Below are 25,509 nucleotides of genomic sequence, written 5' to 3' on the forward strand. Positions count from 1 at the left end.
CAGCAAAAGATGGATGATAGTAGCCATAACAATGGGAACAGTGCCACCTACAGCACATCATCCAAAGTTCACCTTAACCGTACTCACTCAGAAACTGAGAAGTAGATTCACAGTTTGACTCACAGTTTAAAAAAAGCAGTGTAAAAGCTACGAAATGAACAAGTGAAATCAGAAGTTGTAGGTGAGACAGACCTCAGCAGCGAGGTAGTTCCCTGTTGCCAGATGTTTGAAGCGGAAGAGACTGTTCCACTGGCCAGCTCCACCTCTGCAGGGGTCATAGTGCACAACCTGCCAAAAATTAGAAACATTTCATGCCAATAATCTCTACTTTTATACAACATTTATCATTTTTTTTTAAATATAACCGTATGCTACACAGAGTGTATACATTTTCAAGCGCAGTACTACATCACTGCAGTATCAGAATGACTCAGAAAAACAGTCATCTCTCATTAAATGTGTACAACAGAAATTTATCATCCAGATACAACATGTCACCAACTGATACGGTAACATAAGTTCATTCTGGAACAAAGTGTAGAGGAAGAACAGGAACTTCAGTTTAGTGCGAGCTGATAAAGAGGAACATGCAGTACAATAGATGGATTGTTCAAAGACAAAGGTTAATGGGGCAGACATTCTGCATGAAAGGGAAATTATGCTTAGATTCATCAGAAACAGTCCCTAATGATGACTGAACTGTGTGCTTATTCAATCAGAGCTGAGCAAGAGACCCAGCAGGATCTCTCCTTTGCTGGAACTAGGCTGGTTGTTGCTTAAAAGGACTGAGTGATAAAGCGTAGGCTTTTACATCAACAACCTTATCGTGGGAAAAAAAGATGTACTGTAGTCTGAGGGTCCCAACAAGGGCGTATCCATCATGAATCTGGAACCAAATTCTACTCAGGAAAGGAGTTTCAGGACCTCACTTACTGTCTTATCCAGCTTATCGACATTTAAAAGATACAGTGTTCATTGCAGTCTGTGCTTTTACCTCAACCTCCCAGAGAGCTTTGGAGCTGGTGGCAGAGGTGGCAGACTGACGCAGCGTGGTCCTCAGAAAGACGTGTTGCTGCTTCTTGTACTCATCACAGGTCAGAAACTTCTCCTGCTCGGCATGAAACAGCCTCACCACATCTCCCTGACATAAGACAGCAAACAAAAAAAAACTGCAATAGTTTGACATCAAGAGAACTAACAGCATAAATGGAGCTACGTACCCCCTTCAACACGTCATCCCTGTAGTCACTAAACTTCATAAACAAGGTGACCTTCCAGCTGGTGTTACAGTTAACAGCATTAACCTGCAGCATGGAGCAGAGCGGCGGGGGCATTAGGACTGTAGCCTGTCATATGATCTGCACAGCCACACGGCACATGGCCTTGTAGTGTTGTGCTGACAAAAACAGCACGACTGGACTCATCCCACCTCTTTGCAGCCAGCGTTGTCCAACAGCTCAATGTTACTGGCGTGCAGAGGCTGCCCGGCGTTCACTGGCATCAGCACCACTTTGTCTCCGACCACCACCTTGAAGACAAGAAGAGACCGAGTCAAACTGCAGCAGGCAAAATGTCTGTAAACTTTCAAGTAAAGTTTTCAATAGGACAGTAAAGGTGAATCCATGCAAGTATCAAATATCTGTATTCTATTTTTTCCTATGAGTGCTTCACTTTCAAACTGAGTTCAAACTGTTCACAACAAAAAGGTGGATTTATAGCCTGGTCGCAGGATATGAACGCATGGCGCCTTTAAAGTTCACATGTTATTGTATCACTGCTTGAACAGCCCATGCTCTCTATCACAGCTTAACATAACTTATTATGTTATGTTATGTTATGTTATAACTACAGTCAACCTGAGCAGCCACACACAAGCACACTGTGGCTTCAGCAATGGTGACTCATCACAGAGTGTTCAGTGCTGTGCTGGCGTTTCTAAAATAATAAGATAATGAGCAACAGATAACTAGATTTATGTCAACATGCATTCAAAAAAGGTGCTGCATCCATGCTTCTTCAAGAAATTCAAAACAAACACCATGCACAATCTGAAGCAATACCTTTAACCATAGGATGCTAAAGCCAAAGGAAAGGGACAAAATCAGAAATGTTACTGGAACAGGACAAACAATGAACTGACAGTCTGGGCAGAGAGGAGTGCCACGTTGTAGTACTGTACTGCCTATCTACAGCGAAACACACATTATCTCCTTCACTGCGGAGCTTCCAGAAGGGCTGGATGTAGAACCAGGAGCCTTCGTTCCCAGCTGGGTCCAAAGATACCCGCATGGCATTCTTCTCCAGCAGAGCAGGGAGACGCTTGTTCACCGTCAGGTACTTATTGCTCTTTATGTGCAGGAGCTGAAACACAAGAATCAGGCTGTTACTGCAAGGGCAGTAGTGGAGGTATTCAGACCATTTAACAATATAATTCTGAAACAAAAACACACCTCATTAAGAAGAAGGTTCATGTACAGTAAGTAAAAAAAATGTGATTACCTCCTATATAAATATTTTTAGAATTTACTTAACGTGTGACAATCCACTGTCTATCATCATCATTGCACTTTACACACTGTGACAGCTGATCTGTCTCAACAGTACATTTGATCCTGTCTCCATGATACAGACAATGACATTACTCCTGTTGTCCCCCATGCATAATATCGACAACCGTCTCAGTTTAGAGACGCTTGTATGGATCCTGCTGCAGGTATTTAATGAACTCAGACCAAAGACTCACTCTGAGAGCTGAGTAAGTCAGAGCTGTAGAAAGGAATCAGAAGTTAGTCAGAACTGCAAGTGTGTACTGTACAGATAGTGCCTCAGTTTAAGAGGCTTCTCCTGCTCTGACTGACTGCTGGGGTGTTGTGGTTTTTATTTCACATTTAATCATTTAGGATTTGTCAGAGCTGTTAACGAGCATTTACTCATGTGAGTTTCAGGTCAGTACCTCCTACAGACACCCCAACAGTCAGTCTTGCTGCACCTTTACAGGTCTGGTTGTAATCTGCAGCAAGACGTTATCATTTTTAGTTTTATATGTACAATTCTTAATTTTTAAAGCTGTGAAGAAAAGTATGGTATATGATTTGATTTTATAACTCTAAAAACCTGTATGAATAAAGGAGCAGTTCAACTTTTTTATTCAGTGTGGTGTCCTTTGGAGATGTTCCTTTACTATTTACTGATTCCACTGGAAAAAAACCCATGAATGAATATTTAATTGTGTTTTAGCACTGTGTAGTTTCAGCAATCAGTGAAACCAAACACTACCACACTTTTTAACAAGCATTCTGACGTCTCAGGGATTAGGTGACAGTAACACAACCTCAGTAAACAAGAAAACAAACATAGTGCTCTGGACAATCTGGCCCCACGAGTGTTTGCAGAAGTGTGCGGCTCTACCTGGATGACACTACTGTACTTGACAATTTCTCCAAGAAGCTTCTTGTTCTCTGAGTCGTTCTGTTTCTGCTCAAGTTCTGCTGCATGCTGATGAAAGAGAGAAGTGTTAAAACTTTGAAAAGTTTGCAAGGAAAGACCTTTCTTTGAAGAAAGGTCTTCAAAAGACCCAGACTGTGATTTAAAACATTCACACCTGTAACTTCTTAAACAGGTCTCCTTGTGTGTTGTTGTTTCCTTGTTTTCCTTGTTTTGCCTTCCAGAACTGCTTCTGGGCTGAGTATCTGTTCATGGGACACACCTTGAAGAGACAATCTGCAGAGGAGGAAATGCACACACAGGAGTCACTTACCGACAGTCACTGTCAGGTCAAGTGATACTCCACAGTCTTAATGTGGTGAAACTGCATTTTGAGGTTTAATGTTTTTTTTACCCATCAGAGGAGTCACTTACACACATAAAATCCTTTTTAAAACCACAATGTTGTGTTAGAGAACACAGGGTGTACATGTGTGTGAGTGTGTGTGTGTCCTTAGAGTGCGACCACTAAAATCCTGCGTACCTCTGAACTTCTTGGGTGGATTGACCAGATCTCCAGCATCAGGCTGGACCACACACCTGTCATCGACAAGCCTGCAGAGAACAAATCCATCATTCAGTTCATCTTTGTAATTCTAATGTGACCATTCAGATTTACATAGCACAAAAATGTGACCTATCATTTACATATGCAGTTCAACACCACCCTTTCTGGCCACCTGCAGGCTGGAAAGACAAGAAAGAGAGCGCATTTCCATCATATGCTTCTGCTTAGATCTCTCAGCAGCACTGATGCTGAGTGGACACCATTCACTTTGGTTTGGGGATTCTTTAGCTTTAGACCAGAGTAAAGTTACAATTAAAAAGTGTGTATTTGAATCCAACATCTGTTGCTCAGTGTTATTTTCAAATGCAACAGTGTCCAAAATATTGTTATATATGCACATACAGTACAGATACACATGTAAATTCCATCTATTCAGTCCAGATCAATGTTAGATTTCCTTTAGACTGCAGGAGAAATGAACAGACTCTTGATCGAGTCTGTATTTAATGACGATCCCATTAAGTCTTGACATTACTGCAGTAAAAAAAATTTTTTAAGACAACAAGAAAGAGAGGCAAACAGGGAAGAGGTGATAAAATGAGAAGGAATCTACATTCTACATCGATGTGTAAAGTTTTTCAATAAAATATTAAATAAAGCTTTTAGACTGAACTGTGTTGGTTATGGAAGAGAAAGCCTCCCTGTCAAGTCCTCTGTAGATTACTGGAGCTCACAGTGAGCTGCCAACACCAGAGGAAACATGTGGTTTCTGTGCAGAGCTGATTACAGGCCATTCAAAAGGTGTCTGTCTTTTTCAGCACATCGAAGCCTATTATTTGCTTGTTGCGACACTTTAGAAAAGTTTCAGCAAAGTTTCAGAGACATCCAGCAGGTCAGCACATCTCACACCTCTGACAATGATGACAGATAACTGAAGAAACAAGAGCAAAAAAGCAGGCCTAAATATAAGCATGCTGCAAATAAGTAAGGCTGCAAGACATGTTTGAGCTGTTGAGTGTAGAGCTGGAATAGCAGCTTCTCCGAGCTCCATTATTTAGTGGAGGCAAAACAATGGAGACGAATAAAAGGACAGGTTTGTGAACAGAATACCAAAAACACTGAAGAGATGGGAACAGAACAGGCTGTCTGTTCTGTAGATAAAATGCAGGTGTGGGCAGTGAATTTTCTTTATGCTCTATTTTTCTTTTTTACATGATCATTTGATTCAACATCATTTGACTGTGCTTTAAAACTTTTAATTAAAATTTTATTTTAATGTCTTGGAGGAACATGTCTTTCATCTGGACATCTGTTTGGCTCAGGTGAGACAAAAGAGGAGCAATTTACACTCGTCCTTCCTCTTTTAAGCCGAATGACAACAAGTGTTTTCTTGTTGAGTGTTTGAGGGATGCTTTACAGTTACATGTGGTCTCACCCCAGGGAAAGCCTGAAGTTGTGAATTCTGCAAAATAAACTCTATGACACCAGACTCCATATCATTCCATCCACCCCCTTTGCACCCGAGTTCGAGGTACACAAGCCTGTCCATTCATCCCATCCACTGAGGAGAAACATAATGCTATGCACAATTCTTCCAATTCATACAAAGCTGGCAGTCCCACTCAAGCCAGCAGAACCATTTCCTATTTGTGCCATGATGCTTGATCAGTGTCAATCCACAGGCTGTGTATTATTTCCTCCAACTCTGTATCAGAGTTACATCTAAATGAGAAACAATAGAGCCCAACAGGAAGCATTATAAAGTGCTAACTGGTGAAACAGGAAGGTTGGCTGGAAAAGTCCACCGAGCTCATAAATAAGTAACTATAGGTCCGCAAAGAGCTGGGCGTAAGTACAAACACAGCCGCTCTGACACTGTCTGACACTCTGTAACTTAGTTAAACATAAACCAAAGATAAATCGACCAGGCTACATGCTAATTATAGCGATTGCTTGTGTGGAGTGGACAGAGAACAACAACAGACAAAACACAGTGCAAAGCAGCAGATCAGATATGTTTCTCCTGTGAGGTGTTTTCTCAGGAAGGAGGCCTTGTGTACAAAAACTGATTTTACCATAAGTGTGTGTGTTAGTGCATGTTTCAACCTGCTGATAAAGCAGCCCCATAATCTGAGTCACACAGTTCTTTATTAAAACATATCCTGGGAAGATTTCAGTTTTACCAAGAGCATTTAGACAATACAGCTATGTTCATTTATTATTCCTGGGATCTATTTGCAAAATGAACTGATTACTTCGAGATTAAAAGTATCTCTGTAACTGACAGAACTCAAAGGTTAGTTGCTGTTTGACTCACTGCAATGTGAGGTGTGAGGACCTCACAGATTTAATGTTATCCTGTGCAAACATGGGCGGCCTTGTGTAGCCGAGGTTACACTGCTCAGGGAGGTTCCTGTAGGCTCTTTGCTGTAGATACCACCACTCTCTCTCTCACTCTCTCTCACTCTCTGGGCCTTGGCGAGCTCTGGCAACACGCAGCTCCTGATAAAATCCTCAGGCTCCTGTCAAACTACATGAGTTATTGAATGGCTGATAAGAATTTTGTTTCTTTGCTGCACAATAACAGAAGGTGTGAACAATTGCTGCTGTGCATTTGGAAATTTACAGCCTCTTTGTATGCTGCTGCTACATTATATTATCACAGGGCTGTTCTGTTTAGGGAGTGTCTTACTAAGAGAAAACTTTTCCTGTGCCTACTCCTGTAAGTCACAAGTTGTAAGAGAATGGACAGACATTTTTAAGCCGACTTGTGCTAAACAGGTACCTGACCAAGAGTTGTGAAATTACTGCTGAATAATAGGTAGAAAAGAAAGGAGGTGGGTGGGGCAGACTCATTCCTCAGGGCCAGTCAGTCTTTCCACAATTGCTCTGCAGGCTCAGAGGCCAGAGTGCACCCGGAACCAGTGAGGCATTCCACCTTGCACTGAAGCTTTCAGCTGAGGAGGAACTGGGGCCAAACAAACTGCTCGTGGCACTTTTGTTTTCTATACTGCTGTGTGGAGAATGACACAAATGACAAGCAATTTCCAGCACACCTACACACAACCTCAAATATTATAGAAAACTGACAGAGAGGCTAAAAGCAAGAGCGATGACACCTGAGGAAATATTCAACTTGTTTACATGCTAGAATTTCTGAAGAATTCCTGCAAGCACTTTATGTTTTATATACATTTATAGACAAATCTTAAAATCTTTTGCTGTGATGTTGGATGCTACAAGAACTATGCAGGTTACCATAACGATCACAAAATAGCATACTGGCGAAAATTTCACAATTTATTGGATCCTAATGCTTCTATTGTGATACATTGCTTTATTCTATCAAAGGGTTCATTGCTACAGAGTGATTCAATGACAGAATCAATCGTTGGAAATAAGTATGAACATTTCTGCCTTAATACACTTCAAGTTTACACTTCATATCACATTTTTCAGAGCATGTATCAAATACTGAATGTTTCACCTGATCCCTGCCAATACACAGCCTGACTGTCTGCTAACTTTTACCAATTTCAAAGTTATTTTCACCTATTAATTGACTAAAAATGAATAAAGATTCAGCATAAAGCTTTACATTTCTTCTTCTCATTGCCCTTTTTCACCTCATGACCTCTCATGTCTGTCTGAAGGGAACCCTGAGCTGCAGGCCTTTGACCCCTGCTTTACATTATAACCTGTAGCATGTGAAAGTGACTAAATCAAAATGTGGTTCAGATCTTAGATTTTAGGCATAAGGTGGCTGATTGCACAACACGGAAGGCGACTGTGTGTGCAGCACTTTAAAACAGTCAGTGTAGTCTCAAACACAATCCAAGTGTCTGTCAAGTTTCTGATGTCATTCTCTGGGTCCTCGAACCCTGCTTTGGCGAAGGGACCACAGCAAACAGCGCAGCCTGCGGTTTCTTCTTGTGTACCTGGGCAACACGTTGCTTTGCATTCCTGTTACATTTGCGTATATGTGAAGAATTTCCTGCAGTTTGCGCGCTGACAGGCCCGAGCCACAAGTCGCACTTCAACTTTTGAGCGGTTTACTATGAGCGCACAGGGATCTAGAAAGCGGCAAGTCGTATCAGATGTAAAGAGGAAGTACTTAATATGCACATGAGAGGGTTAATCAGAAAGTGAGAGGCAAGCAGGAGGAACATACCCCAAAGTACTGATGAAGCCATTCACTGAGCCTTCCGCGTAAAGAGACACAATGTCTCCAATGTGAAGAAAACTGGATCTGTGCTCTGACATTTTCACTGAAGAACGGGCTCTGTAGGCTTGTTCTGCTTCCCCATTTAACAAAAATACCACTTCTTCTCCTCCTCCTCCTCCTCCTCCTGCTCGGGTAAAGTAAATCCACACGTTACAGCGCCTCCAGTTCAGCAGCAGCAGTCCTCACATTCACCGTCATTTTTTCCCACTTGTGCCGTCCACGCAACGCGATTCAGCAAAAAGTGCAAGAAAGCTACAAACTGCAGGCGATGGTGTGTTTTTACAAACTTCTTCCTGTATGTGAGACAGACCCGCACAGTGCTCTTCTTCACATCCACTTCAGGGGGAGGAGACTGCTGCTGTCAGGGCTGTGAGCGAATTCCGTTCAATGACATGTTTTAGTTTTTATTCAGAGCAGGCGCACTGAACATCACAATGCAACTGTGGTTTGTTGTTGTTGTTGTTGTTGTTGTTATTAGGGCCCGAGCACCGAATGGTGCAAGAGCCCTATTGAAACCCTTAGGATTATTATTTTTTTTTTTTTTTTTTTTTTTTTTTTCCCCCTCCGAGATCGCATTTTTGGAGGCCTTAACATGCCCAAAAACTCACCAAACTTGGTAGAAAAATTCATTCGCCCGAAAAATTTTGAAATTTGCTGACTTTTGAAATGCACATATAAAAATGGCTCTATAGCGCCCCCAACGCGTAGCCCCTCTGGCCGGTTTGACACAGGATTATGAAAATTGGCACACATATGTATCACCTCAAGACGCACAAAAAAGTCTCTTGGACCCCCCCTCCAAACCCAACAGGAAGTCCGCCATTTGAAGGTTTGTGGCCATTTTTGGCGATGTGTGACCCTGCTGCCAAACTTTTCACGCCTCGCATACTTCAACGGATTGAGCTGAAATTCGCCGTGTCCACTCAGGACACCATAGGGAATAGACGCATTCCAAAACTCTTACAAAAGTCTGACGGTGTGGCCGGGGCGTGGCCTCAAAGTTTGACCATTTCTGAGGACACAGAAAGTCTCTATAACTTCTTTGTTTTCTGTCCGATCTGTACGAAATGTCACATGTATGATCAGAGTCTGACCCTAAACACATCTATACAACAATATTGAGGCTTTGACAGAGCGCCACCTACTGGCTACACAAAATGTTGTGTTTTCATAGGTTTTTCTGCCTGCCCCCCTGGCCTGTTTTGAGTAGGGTCATGAAAATTGGTACACATGTGTATCACCCCAAGATGCACAAAAAAGTCTCTTGGACCCCCCCTCCAAACCCAACAGGAAGTCCGCAATTTTGAAATTTCTGTTAATTTTTGGCGATTTGTGACCCTCCTACAAAACTTTTCACGCCTCGCATACTTCATCCAAATGAGCTAAAACTCACTGTGTCCACTCAGGACACCATAGGGAATAGACGCATTCAAAAACTCTTACAAAAGTCTGACGGTGTGGCGGGGGCGTGGCCTCAAAGTTGACCATTCGCCATTACAAAGGAACTCACTGTATTTATTGCCCTAATGCGTAGCCCCGCTGGCCAGTTTGACACAGGATCATGAGAATTAGCACACATGTGTATCACCCCAAGACGCACAAAAAAGTCTCTTGGACCCCCCCTCCAAACCCAACAGGAAGTCCACCATTTTGACTTTTGTGGCCATTTTTTGCCTATTTGTGACCCTGCTTCAAAACTTTTCACGCCTCACATACTTCATGCAATTGAGCTGAAATTCACTGTGTCCACTCAGGACACCACAGGGAATAGACGCATTCCAAAACTCTTACAAAGGTCTTACGGTGTGGTGGGGGCGTGGCCTCAAAGTTGACCATTCGCCATTACAAAGGAACTCCCTGTATTTTTTGCCCTAATGTGTAGCCCCGCTGGCCAGTTTGACACAGGTTCATGAAAATTAGCACACATGTGTATCACCCCAAGACGCACAAAAAAGTCTCTTGGACCCCGCCCCCAAACCCAACAGGAAGTCCGCCATTTTGACTTTTGTGGCAATTGTTTGCCTATTTTTGACGCTGCTTCAAAACTTTTCACGCCTCACATACTTCATGCAATTGAGCTGAAATTCACTGTGTCTACTCAGGACACCATAGGGAATAGATGCATTCCAAAACTCTTTCAAAAGTATTACCGTGTGGCGGGGGAGTGGCCTCAAAGTTGACCGTTCGCCATTACAAAGGAACTCGCTGTGTTTTATGCAGTACTACCCATATACTTTATGCAATGTGGACAAAATCTTACAGTACTGCTATGGACCCGAGTCTGAACAGACATATATGCTAATAGGATGATACGGTCATAGCGCCACCTACTGGTAGCAGGAAAGTTTGGTTGTAAACATGTGTTCGTTGTATCTCTGTGGAAATAAGAGGAGAGCATAGGACAGGAGAGTATAGGAGACAAGAGCATAGGAGAGAAGACTGCGATGAAGGTGCGCGAGGGCCCGCAATGCTGCTTGCAGCTTTAATTGTTATTGTTATTGTTTATAAAATGTTTATCAAAACGTGTTTCATGACAGATTAGAGCCTAATTTATTAGACTGTCAGGGTGAAAAAGTACCCTGGGTTGTGGATGAACTACGTTCAGGAACATGGCATACAACAATACCTCAATCTTTTGTTTTCCACAACATCAGTATTGAGTGAAAACAAGACAAAAATAAAACGGAAGCATCAGATTTGTAATATGGATTTCTCTTTGTTGCCTTCAATGTGTGTGAGGCTCATTCACATATATTGAAAATGGTTGGTAAACACTTGTTTAGACATAAATGTTAGGCATTGAGGTGGGTATAATATATGTTGCTGAACTGAAGTAATTGGCAATAAATAAATAAACGTCATGTATTTTGTACATTTTGGGACTATATGTTCAATAAGCTGTGGCAGCCGAGTAGGCTAAAAATAGGCTGATCTTGTCTTAACTACTTTTGAAATTATAGAATAATCCAGATATAAATATGTTGTGTCTTCTTCAGAATTATTGTCAGACGAGCTAGTGTAATGTTCTTTGTGTTCCGTGTTTGGTTTCACACTTCAGTTCTACTGCATTCCCTTTAATCATGTCAGGGCCTCAACCCTCACACTGGGCACGCAGCTGTGCTGCTGAATATAACATGGTTAATACTTGGCTTATTTGCTGATGCATCTTACAAATAATGTATTGCAATACACAAATTGATGTCAATCCAAAGAGATGAAACTTCCATTACTTTAAGAAAAGGATCTGAGTACTTCATCCAACACTGATGATGATGATGATGATGATGCGCAGACAATGGAAGTCTTACATTAGTTGTCATTTCCTACTGGACAGCTGTATCTAGTAGTGGAGCAGTGACATCCTCATCATAAACAGATATATTATGGTGGACATTATTGTATGCTGCCTACATAATTACACCAGGGGGCGCTGCAGATCCAATCTTAAGGAGCCCTATAATCAGACCTGCATTGCCCTGAAGGGTCCACTTCACTAGAGCCCAGTCAGCTGCTCTCCAGACTGTGTCTGTGTGTTAAATACAAACATCTCTGATTCCAGTGAATGATACAGTGACACATGGTCTATACTGAAAACAATTTCTTTGGAGGTTCATACATCCACAGTGAAACCAGAGGACCTGCAAAGGTTACATAATGACAGACTAATTTCTGAGAACCGTACAAAGATGCTCCAGAGAGTTTGGTCTGACAGCAGTGATTTATGTGGCCCTCATATATACACATTATAGATCACTTCAGATCTAATGCTGGCAGACAGATGAGATCACTCAGTGCCACGTTTACAGCTTTACTGTGCAATAGTTATTCTGATAACATGAAACCTCTAACACAAACCAAGAAGTAAAGTACAGCTTTATAGCACGCTGCACTGTGAGCATGCTGTAATGATGGTTTTCACATGACATGTTGCTGCTTTAATTATTACTTCATGCAAACCATCATCACCAAGCATTATTTATGAAACTACACTCATCTTAACTGTCTGGAACATTAAATGCATCACAATAAAGCCTTATTAACTTTTACTTTTGTTATAAATTGTGCATTTTTTGGTGTTAACTGCCTACATGCAGGTCCTTTGTATGTTTATTCTAGTTGATTTTATTTTACCTTTCTTTGCGTTTGTGTTTATTGTATCAGTATATATCATTATATAGATTTAAAATAAATACTAAGTGACACTTTAAATAATGCAGATTGAAATGTGGACCCATGTACAACATGTGGGTTAATTCAGTTTAACTTCATTGTTCCTGCGTTTGTGTGACGTATTGGAGAGAGAGAGAGAGAGAGAGAGAGAGAGTGTGTGTGTGTGTGTTGGGGTGAGAGAGTTCCCATGCAGCAGCAGCAGCAGTCGCACCTCCTCTCTGCACTTTACACACACAGAGACCTGTCCTGCACCTCCGGCACCTTCTCCTTCTCCATCGGAGAGTGTTTGTGTTTTTCACATCGACCCCGCTCACTCCTCCAGCAGCAGGACTCTCTCTCTCTCTCTCTCTCTTTCGGGTCACACACTTCACCGATAGCCGCCTGAATCGCCGTCTCGCGAGGCACCGGTGGATGTAAGTAGAGCAGTAAATGTTCCAGCGTCTTTTTAAATCTGTGCTGTTTACGTGTTCTTCTTAATATTTAGCAGGTTTCGGTTGATTGTTGCTGGAAAGTTCTGGATACATTTCTCTTTTTTTTACCTTTGTTACCTCGTGGACGAGTTCACAGCTCGCGTGGAGTTTGAATAAACGATCAAATCCACCTGATTGTGACACACATCATGGAAACATTTTTATACTTTTGTAAAAAGAAGTCAATTTTTAACCATTTACAAACTTGCTTGATATACTGTACATTTATTTGTGCTACTGTATCATCATTGTTCCCTCCACCTGATCTCCAGCCCGTTCAGATGTATTAATAGTGACTAAACCACAGTCAGAAGGGTTCTTTCTAGCTAACTGACCACCTCTAACCCAAATCAAATCGCATTTTATAAGATTAGGACGTAGGTTTGTGCTCATTTGTTTGTGTGTATTGACACATTTTCTCCCCCCCCCCCCCTCAGGAGTAAATGGTGTTGGAATGCAACAGGATTATCATCTGACAGAGGGGGCAAAGAGATCAGACCACAAGACTGCACGTTTTCGGCTCTCTGCTGCACTACAATGCCTTTGAGGCTACAATGTCTACGCTGAAGCACGTCATTCTGCAGGACAAAGAGCAGGAGAATGAAAAGACGCTGGGCTGGAGTTTTATCAAATGGGCTGAAAATGAAGTTGTCACAACAGGTGTGGTGGATGCCCAGACACAGACGGACATGGGTCCCATCGAGCACAAGGAGAGTCAGACCAGCAACCCCGTCATGATGCACATAGACCTCACACGGACACACTCCAAGCTGAGACATTTGTCTCTGGCGGATGCTGACAGCTTGGTTCCACCTTTATTTCAGTTTGATCGCCAGGCTCCCGGCCGCATCTCCACATCTCCAACCTTGAGGAGGATGAGGAGCACAAGACGTCCCCTGCTGGATACTGGCAGGATGGGGAGCACGCAGGAGGAGCCTTCATCTGGAACCACACCATCACCCATCAGCCCCCTGTCCCCTGTGCACAGAGTCAAGTCTCCTCTTGCAGCAGGCGCCCTCTCTGATGGAGACGACCATCAGCCAGTTTCATCCTCACGTCGTCAGAGAACCAAATCCCACAGATCAAAGACTTTTGACAACGGTATCACTTCCACCAGACAACAATGTTGTAGTGCTCACCCTGCTTTTAGTAAAGACTTTGGATTCCGTGATAGTGAAGTGAAGGTGAGCGTCTACCAGGTTTCTTTTTGTGTCTATCAGTGCACCACTCAAATCTCTTCCCACCAGCCCCACAAGTCATTTTTATCCAAAATTAAATGGTCACACATTCCTTTCTTGCGGAAACCTTCTCTCCCTCATTCTACTTTGCCTCCTGCAGCGGTCACTCACAATGCAATCTTTTGACAGCAAATGAATCAGCAGTTACATGCACTGACAGCTCTGACCAAGCCCACTGCCTGGAGAGCCCTGGGAAGTGCTCTCCTCGGGCCCCTCATTCACCACAGTCAGCAGTCACCCAATAATGGAGGGGTCAGTGAGCGATGGAAAAAGATAATGGGGAGATCTATTCATCAGCTCGCGGTATTCAAGCGAGCACATTCTCAATAGAGTGCCGACATTCTCCTCTAATATCAGAGGCTTTTGAGTCCAAGTGACCACTTAAAGCACCGATTCAAATTTGGATGTCTTTGAAAGTGATATAGTGGTGCTTGTTAGCAGGAGGACGTTTTTGCACCCTCTGGTGTACAGTACAGTGGAACAGTGGTAGTATAGCATGTAAATTGTACAATTACAGCATTGCAGAAATGAGACCACTAATAAAACATTTGTTTTTTCACAGGAGAAAGAGCAAAGCTATAATAGGTAAGCACATCTTCGGACTGTTTTGCATGTCAGCATGTCAGAAAACACCACCTTTGAGTGTGTGAGGGAATATTTGCTTATCAGGAATGTAGTAAAATGTTTCATGTCAGTGATACAAAGCTCACATTTGTCCCAGCATTGCTGCTTCCCAGAGGGAGCTAAATAAAAAAAATGGAGCTATAGCATGTCACAGTGCCTTTGACTTGTGCTCACTGGATGCTCGTGACCAGCTCAGAATGAGTGGACTTTTGGTGTAAGGAGCCCCCATTGTGCATTCATTGTCATTCATGTCTTTGTTAATGGTTCATAAGCTTGGTGGGTTAAGTTTTGAGAGTCCCATGGTTATGTATGGGCTAGACAAACCCTCATTAAGGCTGTTTTCCCCTTATTGCCGCCCACTCCCTTCCTAATGGGTGGCCAGGCTCTTCCCCTTACTGGATAATTAGGCAGCTATTGTCCCTGTAATTACACCTTGGCACTGTGCCTCTTACAGTGACCATGGCCCTCGAGCTATTGGTTGGGACAGTTTGGGGCATCATTATTTCTCTTGTTGTGCAGGAACAAAGCGCCCATTTTTTACAAGTGCTCTCGATGGCAGAGAGGCTGACAGAGAAAGCTTTCTGAGCAACAGGGTGTCATTGTGAGGATGCTGCGGAATGAGTGGTGAGGAGGCTCTGACCTGGTTTAGAGGAGTACCATTCTTTACTGTCCCATTCGGCTACATATGCTCCACAGTGCTCAGGTGCTGCTGCCCACGTTTATCAGTGTTACTGTCAATTCAGCACCGGTGTGCCTATACATTGATCTGTAGATGAGGTGGAAGGGGGTTGTATCAGATTACCAGGAAGAACAGAGAAACAGTCGGTGCTTTCACAGTTCAACAAAAGCATCTCGGAGGATAAAGGTTACTCCTTGTTCAGTTGTAAACTAACTTACAGTGTACAAGTTGGCCCTACAGCCATGTAGCCTGCATGTGCAGGCACAGCTGCCACAAAGCAGCCCCTGTATGTGTGGAAGAGGAAGCAAGTCAAATGACACACTATAATAAAGAAAAACAAACCAGCACCAGCTTTGTTCCTCCTGCTCCTACTTCTGCCCCACAATACTGTTATCATGGTGACAGGCTTCCTTATGGTCTGATTATGTTCTGATAACCTTTAATAGTGAGAAGTCTGTTGAGTTAAGAGGATGTTTTCAGTGGTGTGTTTTTTATTTGCTCATGGAAAACATGAAATATTCAGAAGTAAAACCACAGTGTTGTTTACGTGGGTCACTGACCGTTTGTCACTGTCAGCGTGCTGAAAGTGAACCTTACCTTTAACAAAACCAGCCTGTCTGGTTGCCTTGCACCTCCCTGCTGCAGCCACTTTAAATGACACTCTTGTTAGCATTGCTGCAGTTTGTAATGTTAAAGTCACACTGTCACCAATCAAGTTTTTCTAGGTTTAATTCTTACAACAAATCCTGTTATTATGCCATGTTTGCTTATTGAAAAATCACTGTCCAAGACATAATAATCACTTTTTCTCTGGTTTTCTGTTCTAACATGTGAGAGCTCATTGAACTTTTAGCTGAAGATGATAAGTCAAAACACTTGGGAACAGTGGCTGTTTGAGCTTGCCTGAAGCTAAAAGGCAGGTCTGTGTTTTTCCAGCCATGCCTCGGTTACTAACTATGAAAAGGAGACCAGGAGGATTATAACTGGCACACACTGACAGCGCGCCTCCTTCCACACAAATACGGTGATCCATTAATCAGCAGCTATCCACACATAAGCCAGACACACAACACTTATCCTTTATAATTTTTGCTTCTCATGTTAATCGGCAGTTCGCTGCACAATGCAGATGGTATTTCAGTGGTATTTCAACCACGTAAAATGACACAAGGAATTCTGTGATTTCCTGTGGCTTTCACTTAGTCTGTTCTCTTTGACAATAGAATGATAATCATTGTAACAGTGATTCTCAGATGTCCAATGAGCCCTTATACACACCATGAAGAATTGTTACTGATTTTAAATATATTCCTGTGATAAGTGGTAAATTGTTTAAAACAGCTGAAGGTCGTCTGTCTTTGTCTGTGTCCTCAGGCTGCAGGAAAGAAGGCGGAGCTCCGTGGTGGTCAGTCTGCCTGGATTGGATGTTTCACCTGGAGACCTGTTTGTATCTAATGGAGCTGCAGATATACTAAACGGTTCAAACTTCTCTGGTAAATTTTTATTTTTATTATTATTATTATTACTGGTGAAATAGCTTTAAAGGGACTCCAATAGGGATTCCTATGTTTTTCCTGTGGCCTGCAGCGTTGTTTATCACTAGACTGTTTTGATGTGAGCTGCTGAAATTTGGAGATATCAGAACTAGACCTGAATCCATGGTGTTGTCTTCTTTGATACTGCCAGACAAAAAACAAAAACTAGGAGGGAAAATGCTGTCATGTCCAAAGGCATGATAACAGCTAGTAAACTACCTGGAACCTCCTGAAGTCTAGAGGATGGTGGAGCCCTTACTTACGGATGGTGGACCATGTTACTGTGCAGACTATTTGTTACTGTAATAGACTACTACTACAGTCTTCAATATGCATTGCAACCATCTACTATGACAAAATATGGTAATGAATTTGCTTACAGCACCAACATTGTTCTATTGTCACGTCCCTGCTTCTACAGATTTAAGATCCAGTATCATCGTGAATGCAGTTCTACTCACATCAACATTTTTAGCATTTTTTGGGGGCAATTTCAATAGTTAATGAGCAGACAGATATGTGAGAGCCTCAAAGAATGACGGCAAATCATGTCCACAAAGTAAAATGTCACCTCTGTGTCTGCATAGATTTTTTGTGACTCTTGTTCTCATTTCCACTGCAGGTTTGAAACACCGGCTAATGTGTTTTAGTCTAATCCTGTCTGATTAAACATTTTCATGCTTGTTGACAATCTGTGTTCTCTGTTTCTACAGACACTAAGAAGTCAAAGTGGCCTTTTTCAAGACGTAGTACGGTAGGTGTGTTGTTTGTCAGCAGTGGATGTGTGTGACTGGTGCCAGTGGTGTGATTATGGTTTGTTTTGATGTACTTTGTTTTAGCAGTTGGTTTGGACATTGTTCTCTGACCCACTTCTCAAAAGCAGATTAGTGTGCTTCCTCTTATCCCTTTTGGCCCGCACAGTTTTTGTAATTGGTCAACACTTGAAATGCACAACTTGAGCCAAACTTGTTAATTTAGCTTTTCAGAGCGGTGCACTTTTATATGAACTGATAACAGCAAGCAAAACAACAGCAAGAATCTATTCTCTTGGTCAACATACACTCTCGTGTGTGTGTGTTATTTCTTTTCAGACTAAAGGGAAGTCGCAAACAGGCACAGTGTTAGACATCGAAAAATATCTTTCAACTGCGCAGATTCAAGACTGGAGAAACTCTGAGCTTCAGAAGTATAAGGTGAGAAATGACCCTGTCAGCAGTAAGGCCTTAAAGCATGCATGCTGTTTGTTATGTAAATCACTGTGTTGCTTCTGTGTGTGCAGATATTATTAGGTAATCCAGATTTACTATTTAAACATGACTGTTTAACAGGTGACTCAGAAAGAGCAGGACAGCAGTTACAGAGAAGCTTTGATAATGTTTAAATGATGCAGGTTGTGCAAGAACCAAAAGTTCTAGGCAGTAACCATTCAACTCAACCCGCCAGATGTACTGTATATACACAAACACTGACAAGTGCCTGAGTCTGTCGTAAAAGCAGCTGGAAATTTACAGTCAGTTATTTGGCAGGTTTTTATACAAACACATTGTCTGAGGTGTCTGAGAAATAATTCGCTTTACTGATTTGAAATACTGCTGTGTATGTGTGTGTATACGCAGGACTATTCTCTAGCTGAGTTCCTGCAGGACCAGTCTTCCCAGGTGAGCACTGACTCTGACCCTCAGGGCTTCAAGAAGCAGGAGGCCATCTGGGAACTCTTTACCAGCGAGTGTGTTTACTTCCTGGATCAGCTCATGGTTCTCAAAGAGGTGATTCTCTCCACACAAAGAATCACAATGCACACAGAGACTCACACAACCAAACAGACCAAACCCAAATGAAACTCAACACCTGCTGCTTTGTGTTTTTCATCTTCTCACTGAATTCCTGTCTTTGGTGATCATCTGAATGTCCATTCAGGTTTTCCATTCCTTTACAGATTTGAAATTTAATGCTGGAATGACAGAAAGGCCATACCTATTCTCTGTTTCTCTGACTTCTTTGTGCCTTTCAGGTGTTTTTGGTTACGCTCACAAACTTGCAACTGAGAAACTGCTTGACTGAAATTGACTCGTGGGGGCTGTTTGCAAACCTCAATGAGCTCAGCCTGGTGAGACACCAGCAGATAGGCTGCTAGTTTTATGTAAATAATAATGAACAACAGGAGCATTCATGCTCTACAAATATATATACAAACATTAAGTGAATCTCATGGCCCTGCTGTGACACTTGACACTGTGTGTTTTCTGCTGAAGGTGAGCTTTGGTTTCCTGAACAACCTCCTCCGCGTCATCAAGGACACGTTGGAGATCTCTGAGGGTGGAGGGCCCACCCTGCTGGAGCTGCTGAGCAAGGCAAGCATGATTCAGATGCAGACACACACACATACTAACACACTGACACTGATAGCAGTCCTCGTGTTCACTGATAAGATGGAGGAAACACAAGACAGCATTTCTATGTTATTAATATTATTTTGTGTTTTCACTTGATTAGTTAAGGTACTTATACTTCCGTATTTGTCCACAAGTTCATCGCCTCCTAATGGTACACACTTAGCCTGTTGAACAAAAGTGATTCTGTTTTTAGGCATATTAGACTAAAAATGACATCATTACTGTCAAAATAGTGACCACTCGGTGCCATCTTACTAAAGAAGTACTGAGGATGACAAATCAAGTGTATAGCATACATGTTGGATGAGTTCAAATTCACATATTTTAAAACACCGAGGAGTAGAAAACATTTTGAGCAGTAACATCTCAACCATGCTGACAACATATTTCAGTGTTTTTTATGTGTATTTGTTCTTTTATGATTCATTTATCAGCGGTTAAATTGCAGTGTGAATGTGTTTGTGTAATAGTCCTCTCTGTTGGCAGGCTTTCCAGGAGAGCATATGCCACTGCCTGCAGAAGTACTGCCTCAACTACTCCACGGCCCTGCTTTATCTAGACAGCCTGAAGCCCAGAGAGGACTTTGGATCTTACGTGAAGGTACAGGAAAGGACTCACTCAATGTAGCTAAACTGTGTGTGCCAATCAGAGCAGCACTGGGGACGCTGTGTACCTTGAAAGCTTGGCAGGCGCTGGCTGCCAGGACATGTATCAGTGGGGTCATGCCAATGAGAGGAATGCCACCAATTGTCTCTTGTTTTTTCTTATTATGCTTATGTGTATCCCTTTAGATAAAATTTCACTGCCCATCCTCCATTCTTTGTCGTCAATTCTGTGGCGAGTTCCTTCACCCCTCTGACCTCCTGCCCTCCTCCTCCTGTCTCCCCTCTCTTCTCCTCAGTGGTGCGAGAGGAACGAGCAGTGTCGGAGGCTGCAGCTGCGTGACCTGCTGGTGGCACCGCTGCAGAGGCTAACTCGATACCCACTGTTATTGCGGAACATTGCAAAAAGATGCCAGCTGGATGGGGAAATAGGAGCCCTGCAAGCTATAGCAGAACAAGTGGACACATCTATATGTGAGCAGCAGACTGTATATTTCCTTTATCAAATGCACCAACAATATCTTTTTATTTCGATGAGTGTGTGTTGTTGCAACACTTCACACAGATCTTGGTGGTTTACAAACAAAGATGCTAGAGGCATGTTAAGTGGCCTTAAATGAGGTTGTCTCTGACAACACACACACACAGCAGTTTGTGTCTTGCACACAAAACAGGTTACACACCTTGGACAGCAGCCAGCCTGCCCTGACCGTTTATTCTTCACAGCATGCTTCTGCCTGCAGACCTGTTGCAGTGGTTTATTATGTAACTGGATGGACAGGCTGTGGGAAATGTGCTGCTGTACAGCACCTCAATGTCATTTTGTTGCATTAAACAAATAACAGAGCCACTAACAGTGTGATGCAGGCAGATCTGTAATTGCACACTTTCCCAGAACCATTAAAAAGGCGTGTTTTCACCACACCTATGAAGTTGTTATGATTATGTAAAAGCACAGGCGAGCTAAAATGTGTAGGCCAATGTCCTCTATGGGTGTGGGGGATAGTTACTGTAAAAGCTGAGAGAGCTGTAATCTCACGATATAGTCACGCCTATGTCTGGCATCACTAATAAAAATATGATGATAGGCTTTGTTATTGTTATGTAAAGTTAAGGTGTCATGGATGTGTCATGACTGATTTATTCAAATCAGTCACAAACACATTATAGACCCTGAAAGTAAATATCTGCCTGACATAAAAGTCAGTTTGAATATTAACTCACCTGTTGTCTTTGCTTTAAGGTGATTTAGAGGGTAGGGTCAAATGGCTGGACAACTACCAGAAGGTGAAACAGCTGAGAGATGCCCTGGTATGGCTGCCTGTATGGGAGAGAGACAAACGTGCCTTCGTCCCTGAGGTCAGTCAGCTTTATCTCTGTTTGTGTATTTACTCTAATAGTAGTTGTGTTCCTGTGCATACAAAAGTCACATGGGTGTGGCACTCAATTTGTTTATTGGGATTGAGGCACACAGATCCATAAGTTTGTCTGACAAGTACCCTCATCATCATGGGAACACACTGTACACGCACAGTTCACAAGTTGTACTCGCAACTCGCCTGGCAACAATGTGCACAAAGGGATGTGTTAAAAAAACAAACACCTGCAAATCTAAACACAGTTGGAATGAACAGTTCCTTTTTGCTTGTCACGGGATAGTGGCCATTGCTTTAGCAAAGTCTGTTCCACGCTATTGGATTCTGAGTTTAGCTCTGATGTGAAATTCTGTTGTTTTATAGTATTCATAATTTAATGTGAAACTCTGATCTCATAAATATCATCTTACAAGGTAAACTTTGAAAATATGTTCTTCTTCTAACCTGACTGGCTGCTTCTGTTTCAGAATCTGAAACATCTCCTGAAGGCTGTCACTCTGGAGAATCTCATCTCGCACAGAAGTCTGCTGCATGAAGGAAAGCTGGTGCTCACAGGTGTGTACAGCTGGCATAAATCCAACACGCTTTACGTGCTCACTGAGTCGGTGTGAGTGAAATGGTAAACTGTGTTTCTTCGGTTCATCACCAGAGAACACAAAGCTGATAGATGTGTATCTCTTCCTGTTTGACGAATTCCTGCTGATTACAAAAATAAAGAGAAACAAGAAGGTACGTCACTTGCTGCTCTCATTCTGATCTGGACATGAGGCAGATTCTTAGTGTAACTAAGGGCTTCTGTTGTTGTGTAGAGGTCTATTGGTCCAGAGCAGAATCCTCTGCGAATGCCACAGAACCTGGAGCTGGATCAGCTGCTGAAGGAGGGCTGCACCTTCACAGTTCTTGACCAGCCCATCTCTCTGGACCGACTCCAGCTCAAGAACATTGATCAGTTAAATGCCTCTGGTAATGACTTTTTTCTTCCCAGCGCTAGACATGGAATCAGAAGTTGCTGCAGTTCTCTCTGTGTTCACAGCCAGTGTTGTGTGGCGGTGTTATTTAATGGATGAACTGTCTTCCTACTGCACAGCATCAGGACTGCCTCATTCTTTCATCATGATGCACCAAAACCGCTATCAGCAGTGTATCGGTGCATTCATCCTGCAAGCTGCGTCAGAGGCTGCCAAGGTAGGTCAATTCTGCTCAATAAGACCTCACAGTGCACCGATGTTATTATACTGTGCATTATACACCAAAACACAGTGTACATATTCAAACATTACTGCATTCCATTGTCCATAAAAAAAATCATACAAATAAGATTTGGAGATCTCTGTATTTTTTCAAACATTATTTTATCTATGGGTTTTATAATAATGGTGCAAGTGTGTCATTTTTGTTCTTATTTCTGCAGATGAAAGTCTGATATTCCTTGTCTCAATCATTAAATATCAAATATTACCTGGGCAGTCTGTTTAAACAGCTGTTGACCAATAAACCTGTTTTATTTTATTTTCACAGAGAGTGTGGATGTCAAAGATAGAGGGCGCAGTGACAGCGCTGCTGAAGCTGGACTCCCAGCAGCCGCGAGTCAAGAGCTCCTCCCTGTGGTTGGAGTCCTCACAGATATGACCCATCAAACATCCACCTGAAATGTTTCTGCTGTGCACTTCACTGTCCCCTCGAGTATCATAACTGTTTTAGCACTAGGATAATTTTGTATCTTTATCAACATTTGTAAACTTAATGTTTGCCTTTTAAGGCAGCTGTTGCATTAGTGTACAATACAAATCTGACGATGTAGAAATATTTGTGTTTGTGTGTGTTTTTTAAGCATCATTTCAGACATAAGACATGGTGGTTCACAATGAATACTGCAGCCTGTTTAGATAGGTGATAGGTGTCGTTTCTCGGTAACTGATGTTATTAGGTTGCATTACCAAATTCGGTTCAAAATCCATAATGTCCTGCCTGTTATGGCAGGACATAACAGCATCCCGGACACATGTGGGTCAGCACCACACTGTCAAAGCACTTCATAATAAGTGCTACTGGCCTGTAGTCATTCAATATATAAGCATATGCAAGCATTGCGCATAATCCAATCGCAGGAGGTGCATCCAAAGGAAGCAGTTAAACTACTACACAGTAAATCGTTAATCTCAACTAAACGAAATTTACCTAGTTATTTATACAATAAAATGTGGGCTACTTGCTTCAATATATCTGTGGATGCTCTCATTCATGCAGGTCATAGTCATTACCAGGAGTTTATATCGAGGCAACTGGACTCAAGGATTGTTTTTTGAAGTTGCTTCAGTGTTTCACATTTTGTTTCATAGTTTTTGCATTGTAAATGAAAAAGATAGGCAATTAAGTGGTGATGTTTTGTTAATTGCATACTTGATCAAATTACTTAATAACTAGAAAAGCATTTCCTAAAGAAAATGCAATTTTGATTGCTGCAGCTGAAGCATTGCTTTGAACGCTGATGTGAAGGATTGCTCTGAATTGCTGTAGAATCTGCAATCTGAATTTAATTTGCTGAAACACAGTTATGAATTTGAAAAGATGAAACTCTTATTTTGAAAAGTAGAAAATGTTTTAATATTATGAAGATATGAAAAAGAAACAGCTGAAGACAAGAACAGTATGAAGTCACTGACCTTAAAGAATAGCCTGTGAACATACCATATGAAAGGTCTGAGGCTGGAATAATACCATAAGACTATAAGAAGCACAGGCTGTGTGATTTAAGTGTGGAAAAGTAGTATACAGCTGAAGGATGATAACGCTTAAAGTGTGATAAAGACTACAAATATGGCTGCTTTGTATGCTTCTAGTGTGTCAGCCTGTCACCATGGTAACAGCCCTGCCTGTTTGTATCCATGGCAACCTGAATGTTTATCAGCTGCCCTTAACTGCAGCTCTTTCTGTCCCCCTCCTAACGCGTTTCCTATGTAAAAACACCCTTCGAACAACGTTTGAAGGTTTGAAACACATTGCAGCGAGCCCACCGCCATTTCGGGGAGGAAAGACAAGATGCCGATCCAAGCACTGCGACTTAACCAGGCAATTATGACTTTTAAAGTATCCTAAGGCCTCAATTTAGTAGGCTTAATGTTGCATGATAAGTGTTGTAAATTGCATGTCACATTTAGTTTAACTTACAAAGTACTTTGTATTGTAATTAAGGGCGATTAAACATTCTAATTACATACTGTCCATTTTTTGGTACACAGCTAGGAATTGATGTTCTTCACCAAATATTTGAGGAGGTGGTTTTGGAGGATGGCGACAAAGCCATCCTAAACCTCGCCCTTGTTTGCAAAGCTTTCCGAGAAGTTGTTTCAACTGAAGACTTCAGAAGAAAAGTACATTACAGATGGCTTCACAGTATGTACATAAATGTATCCGTTTGTGTGTCTCTTCAAAAAAATTCTAAAAGCTGTATCTTTTCCAAAGGTGTCGTGAATCTCAGAAAATACTCGGCCAGGCTACAAGCGGAAATGCGACAAATGTATTCCATTTCTCTGTGTATGGTCTGTGGAGATCTGTACAAGTCCTTTCCTGGTGGTATGTATTAAAGCCAATTACATGTTTGATAAGTATTTTAGTTACATATAGTTAGGCTAGTTGTCATTAAAAACATCTCTTCTTTTCAAGGCTGCGTTGGAAAAGGCAAAAGAGGGGAACTCAGGGGGATATATTCGGACCCACCTCATGCAGGTTACTGCAGCCAGGACTGTGTCCTAATATCGGGCAACTCATGAGGAGAATCCCTTTATTCAGTTTTGATACGTTAGGCCTACGTGTTCAGCTTATATTGTTGTTTTGAACGCACTCAAGGTTGTCTTCAAATAAACATTTACATATTCAAATAAATCTGTGTTGCTTTGAATTACTTTTTTACCCTACAATATTTAAATAATATCAACTAGGCATAATAACGGTACAAGTTACAAAATACTGCCCCCTCCTGGAAGAAAAGAGACAAAGATTGACAATACTCAGACAACAAAAAACAATGAAACAGGCATATGAGCCACAGAGCTGTACGTACTACTGGAAGATCCATACATACCAATTTCAGCGGCAAATAACAATATATAAGCAGACTATAGCAGACTGTCCAACTGATAAAAGTCCAAAACGGGCATAATATGGCACCAAATCATTCCCAAAAACTGGCATGCCACTGTCACTGCC

The 25,509-nt window shown here is 42.0% G+C and overlaps 2 protein-coding genes across 3 annotated transcripts in view; one reads left to right on the forward strand and one right to left on the reverse strand.

Moving 5' to 3' along the window:
* Positions 1 to 8,254, reverse strand: part of itpr2 (inositol 1,4,5-trisphosphate receptor, type 2) — a 44,997-nt gene extending 36,743 nt beyond the window's left edge. For both annotated transcript variants that reach the window (XM_028408517.1, XM_028408516.1), the window contains exons 1-9: positions 8,163 to 8,254; positions 3,968 to 4,038; positions 3,602 to 3,720; positions 3,409 to 3,495; positions 2,203 to 2,361; positions 1,430 to 1,528; positions 1,221 to 1,304; positions 995 to 1,141; positions 193 to 288 (exon numbers count right to left, since the gene is read on the reverse strand). In XM_028408517.1, the coding sequence (XP_028264318.1) occupies positions 193 to 288; positions 995 to 1,141; positions 1,221 to 1,304; positions 1,430 to 1,528; positions 2,203 to 2,361; positions 3,409 to 3,495; positions 3,602 to 3,720; positions 3,968 to 4,038; positions 8,163 to 8,254 (954 nt within the window). The remainder of the gene's footprint in view (positions 1 to 192; positions 289 to 994; positions 1,142 to 1,220; positions 1,305 to 1,429; positions 1,529 to 2,202; positions 2,362 to 3,408; positions 3,496 to 3,601; positions 3,721 to 3,967; positions 4,039 to 8,162) is intronic.
* Positions 8,255 to 12,624: 4,370 nt separating this feature from the next.
* plekhg7 (pleckstrin homology domain containing, family G (with RhoGef domain) member 7) lies at positions 12,625 to 23,085 on the forward strand. Its single transcript, XM_028408796.1, has 17 exons — positions 12,625 to 12,799; positions 13,294 to 14,040; positions 14,657 to 14,679; positions 16,772 to 16,890; positions 17,646 to 17,686; positions 18,024 to 18,125; positions 18,549 to 18,698; positions 18,944 to 19,039; positions 19,185 to 19,283; positions 19,812 to 19,925; positions 20,227 to 20,401; positions 21,171 to 21,286; positions 21,771 to 21,858; positions 21,953 to 22,032; positions 22,113 to 22,266; positions 22,391 to 22,488; positions 22,822 to 23,085. The coding sequence occupies exons 2-17, from the start codon at positions 13,411 to 13,413 to the stop codon at positions 22,930 to 22,932; spliced, it is 2,196 nt and encodes a 731-aa protein (XP_028264597.1). The 5' UTR covers positions 12,625 to 12,799; positions 13,294 to 13,410; the 3' UTR covers positions 22,933 to 23,085.
* Positions 23,086 to 25,509: the final 2,424 nt, after the last annotated feature.

This window comes from Parambassis ranga, chromosome 6 (genome assembly GCF_900634625.1).
Source record: "Parambassis ranga chromosome 6, fParRan2.1, whole genome shotgun sequence".
Classification (NCBI taxonomy): domain Eukaryota; kingdom Metazoa; phylum Chordata; class Actinopteri; family Ambassidae; genus Parambassis; species Parambassis ranga.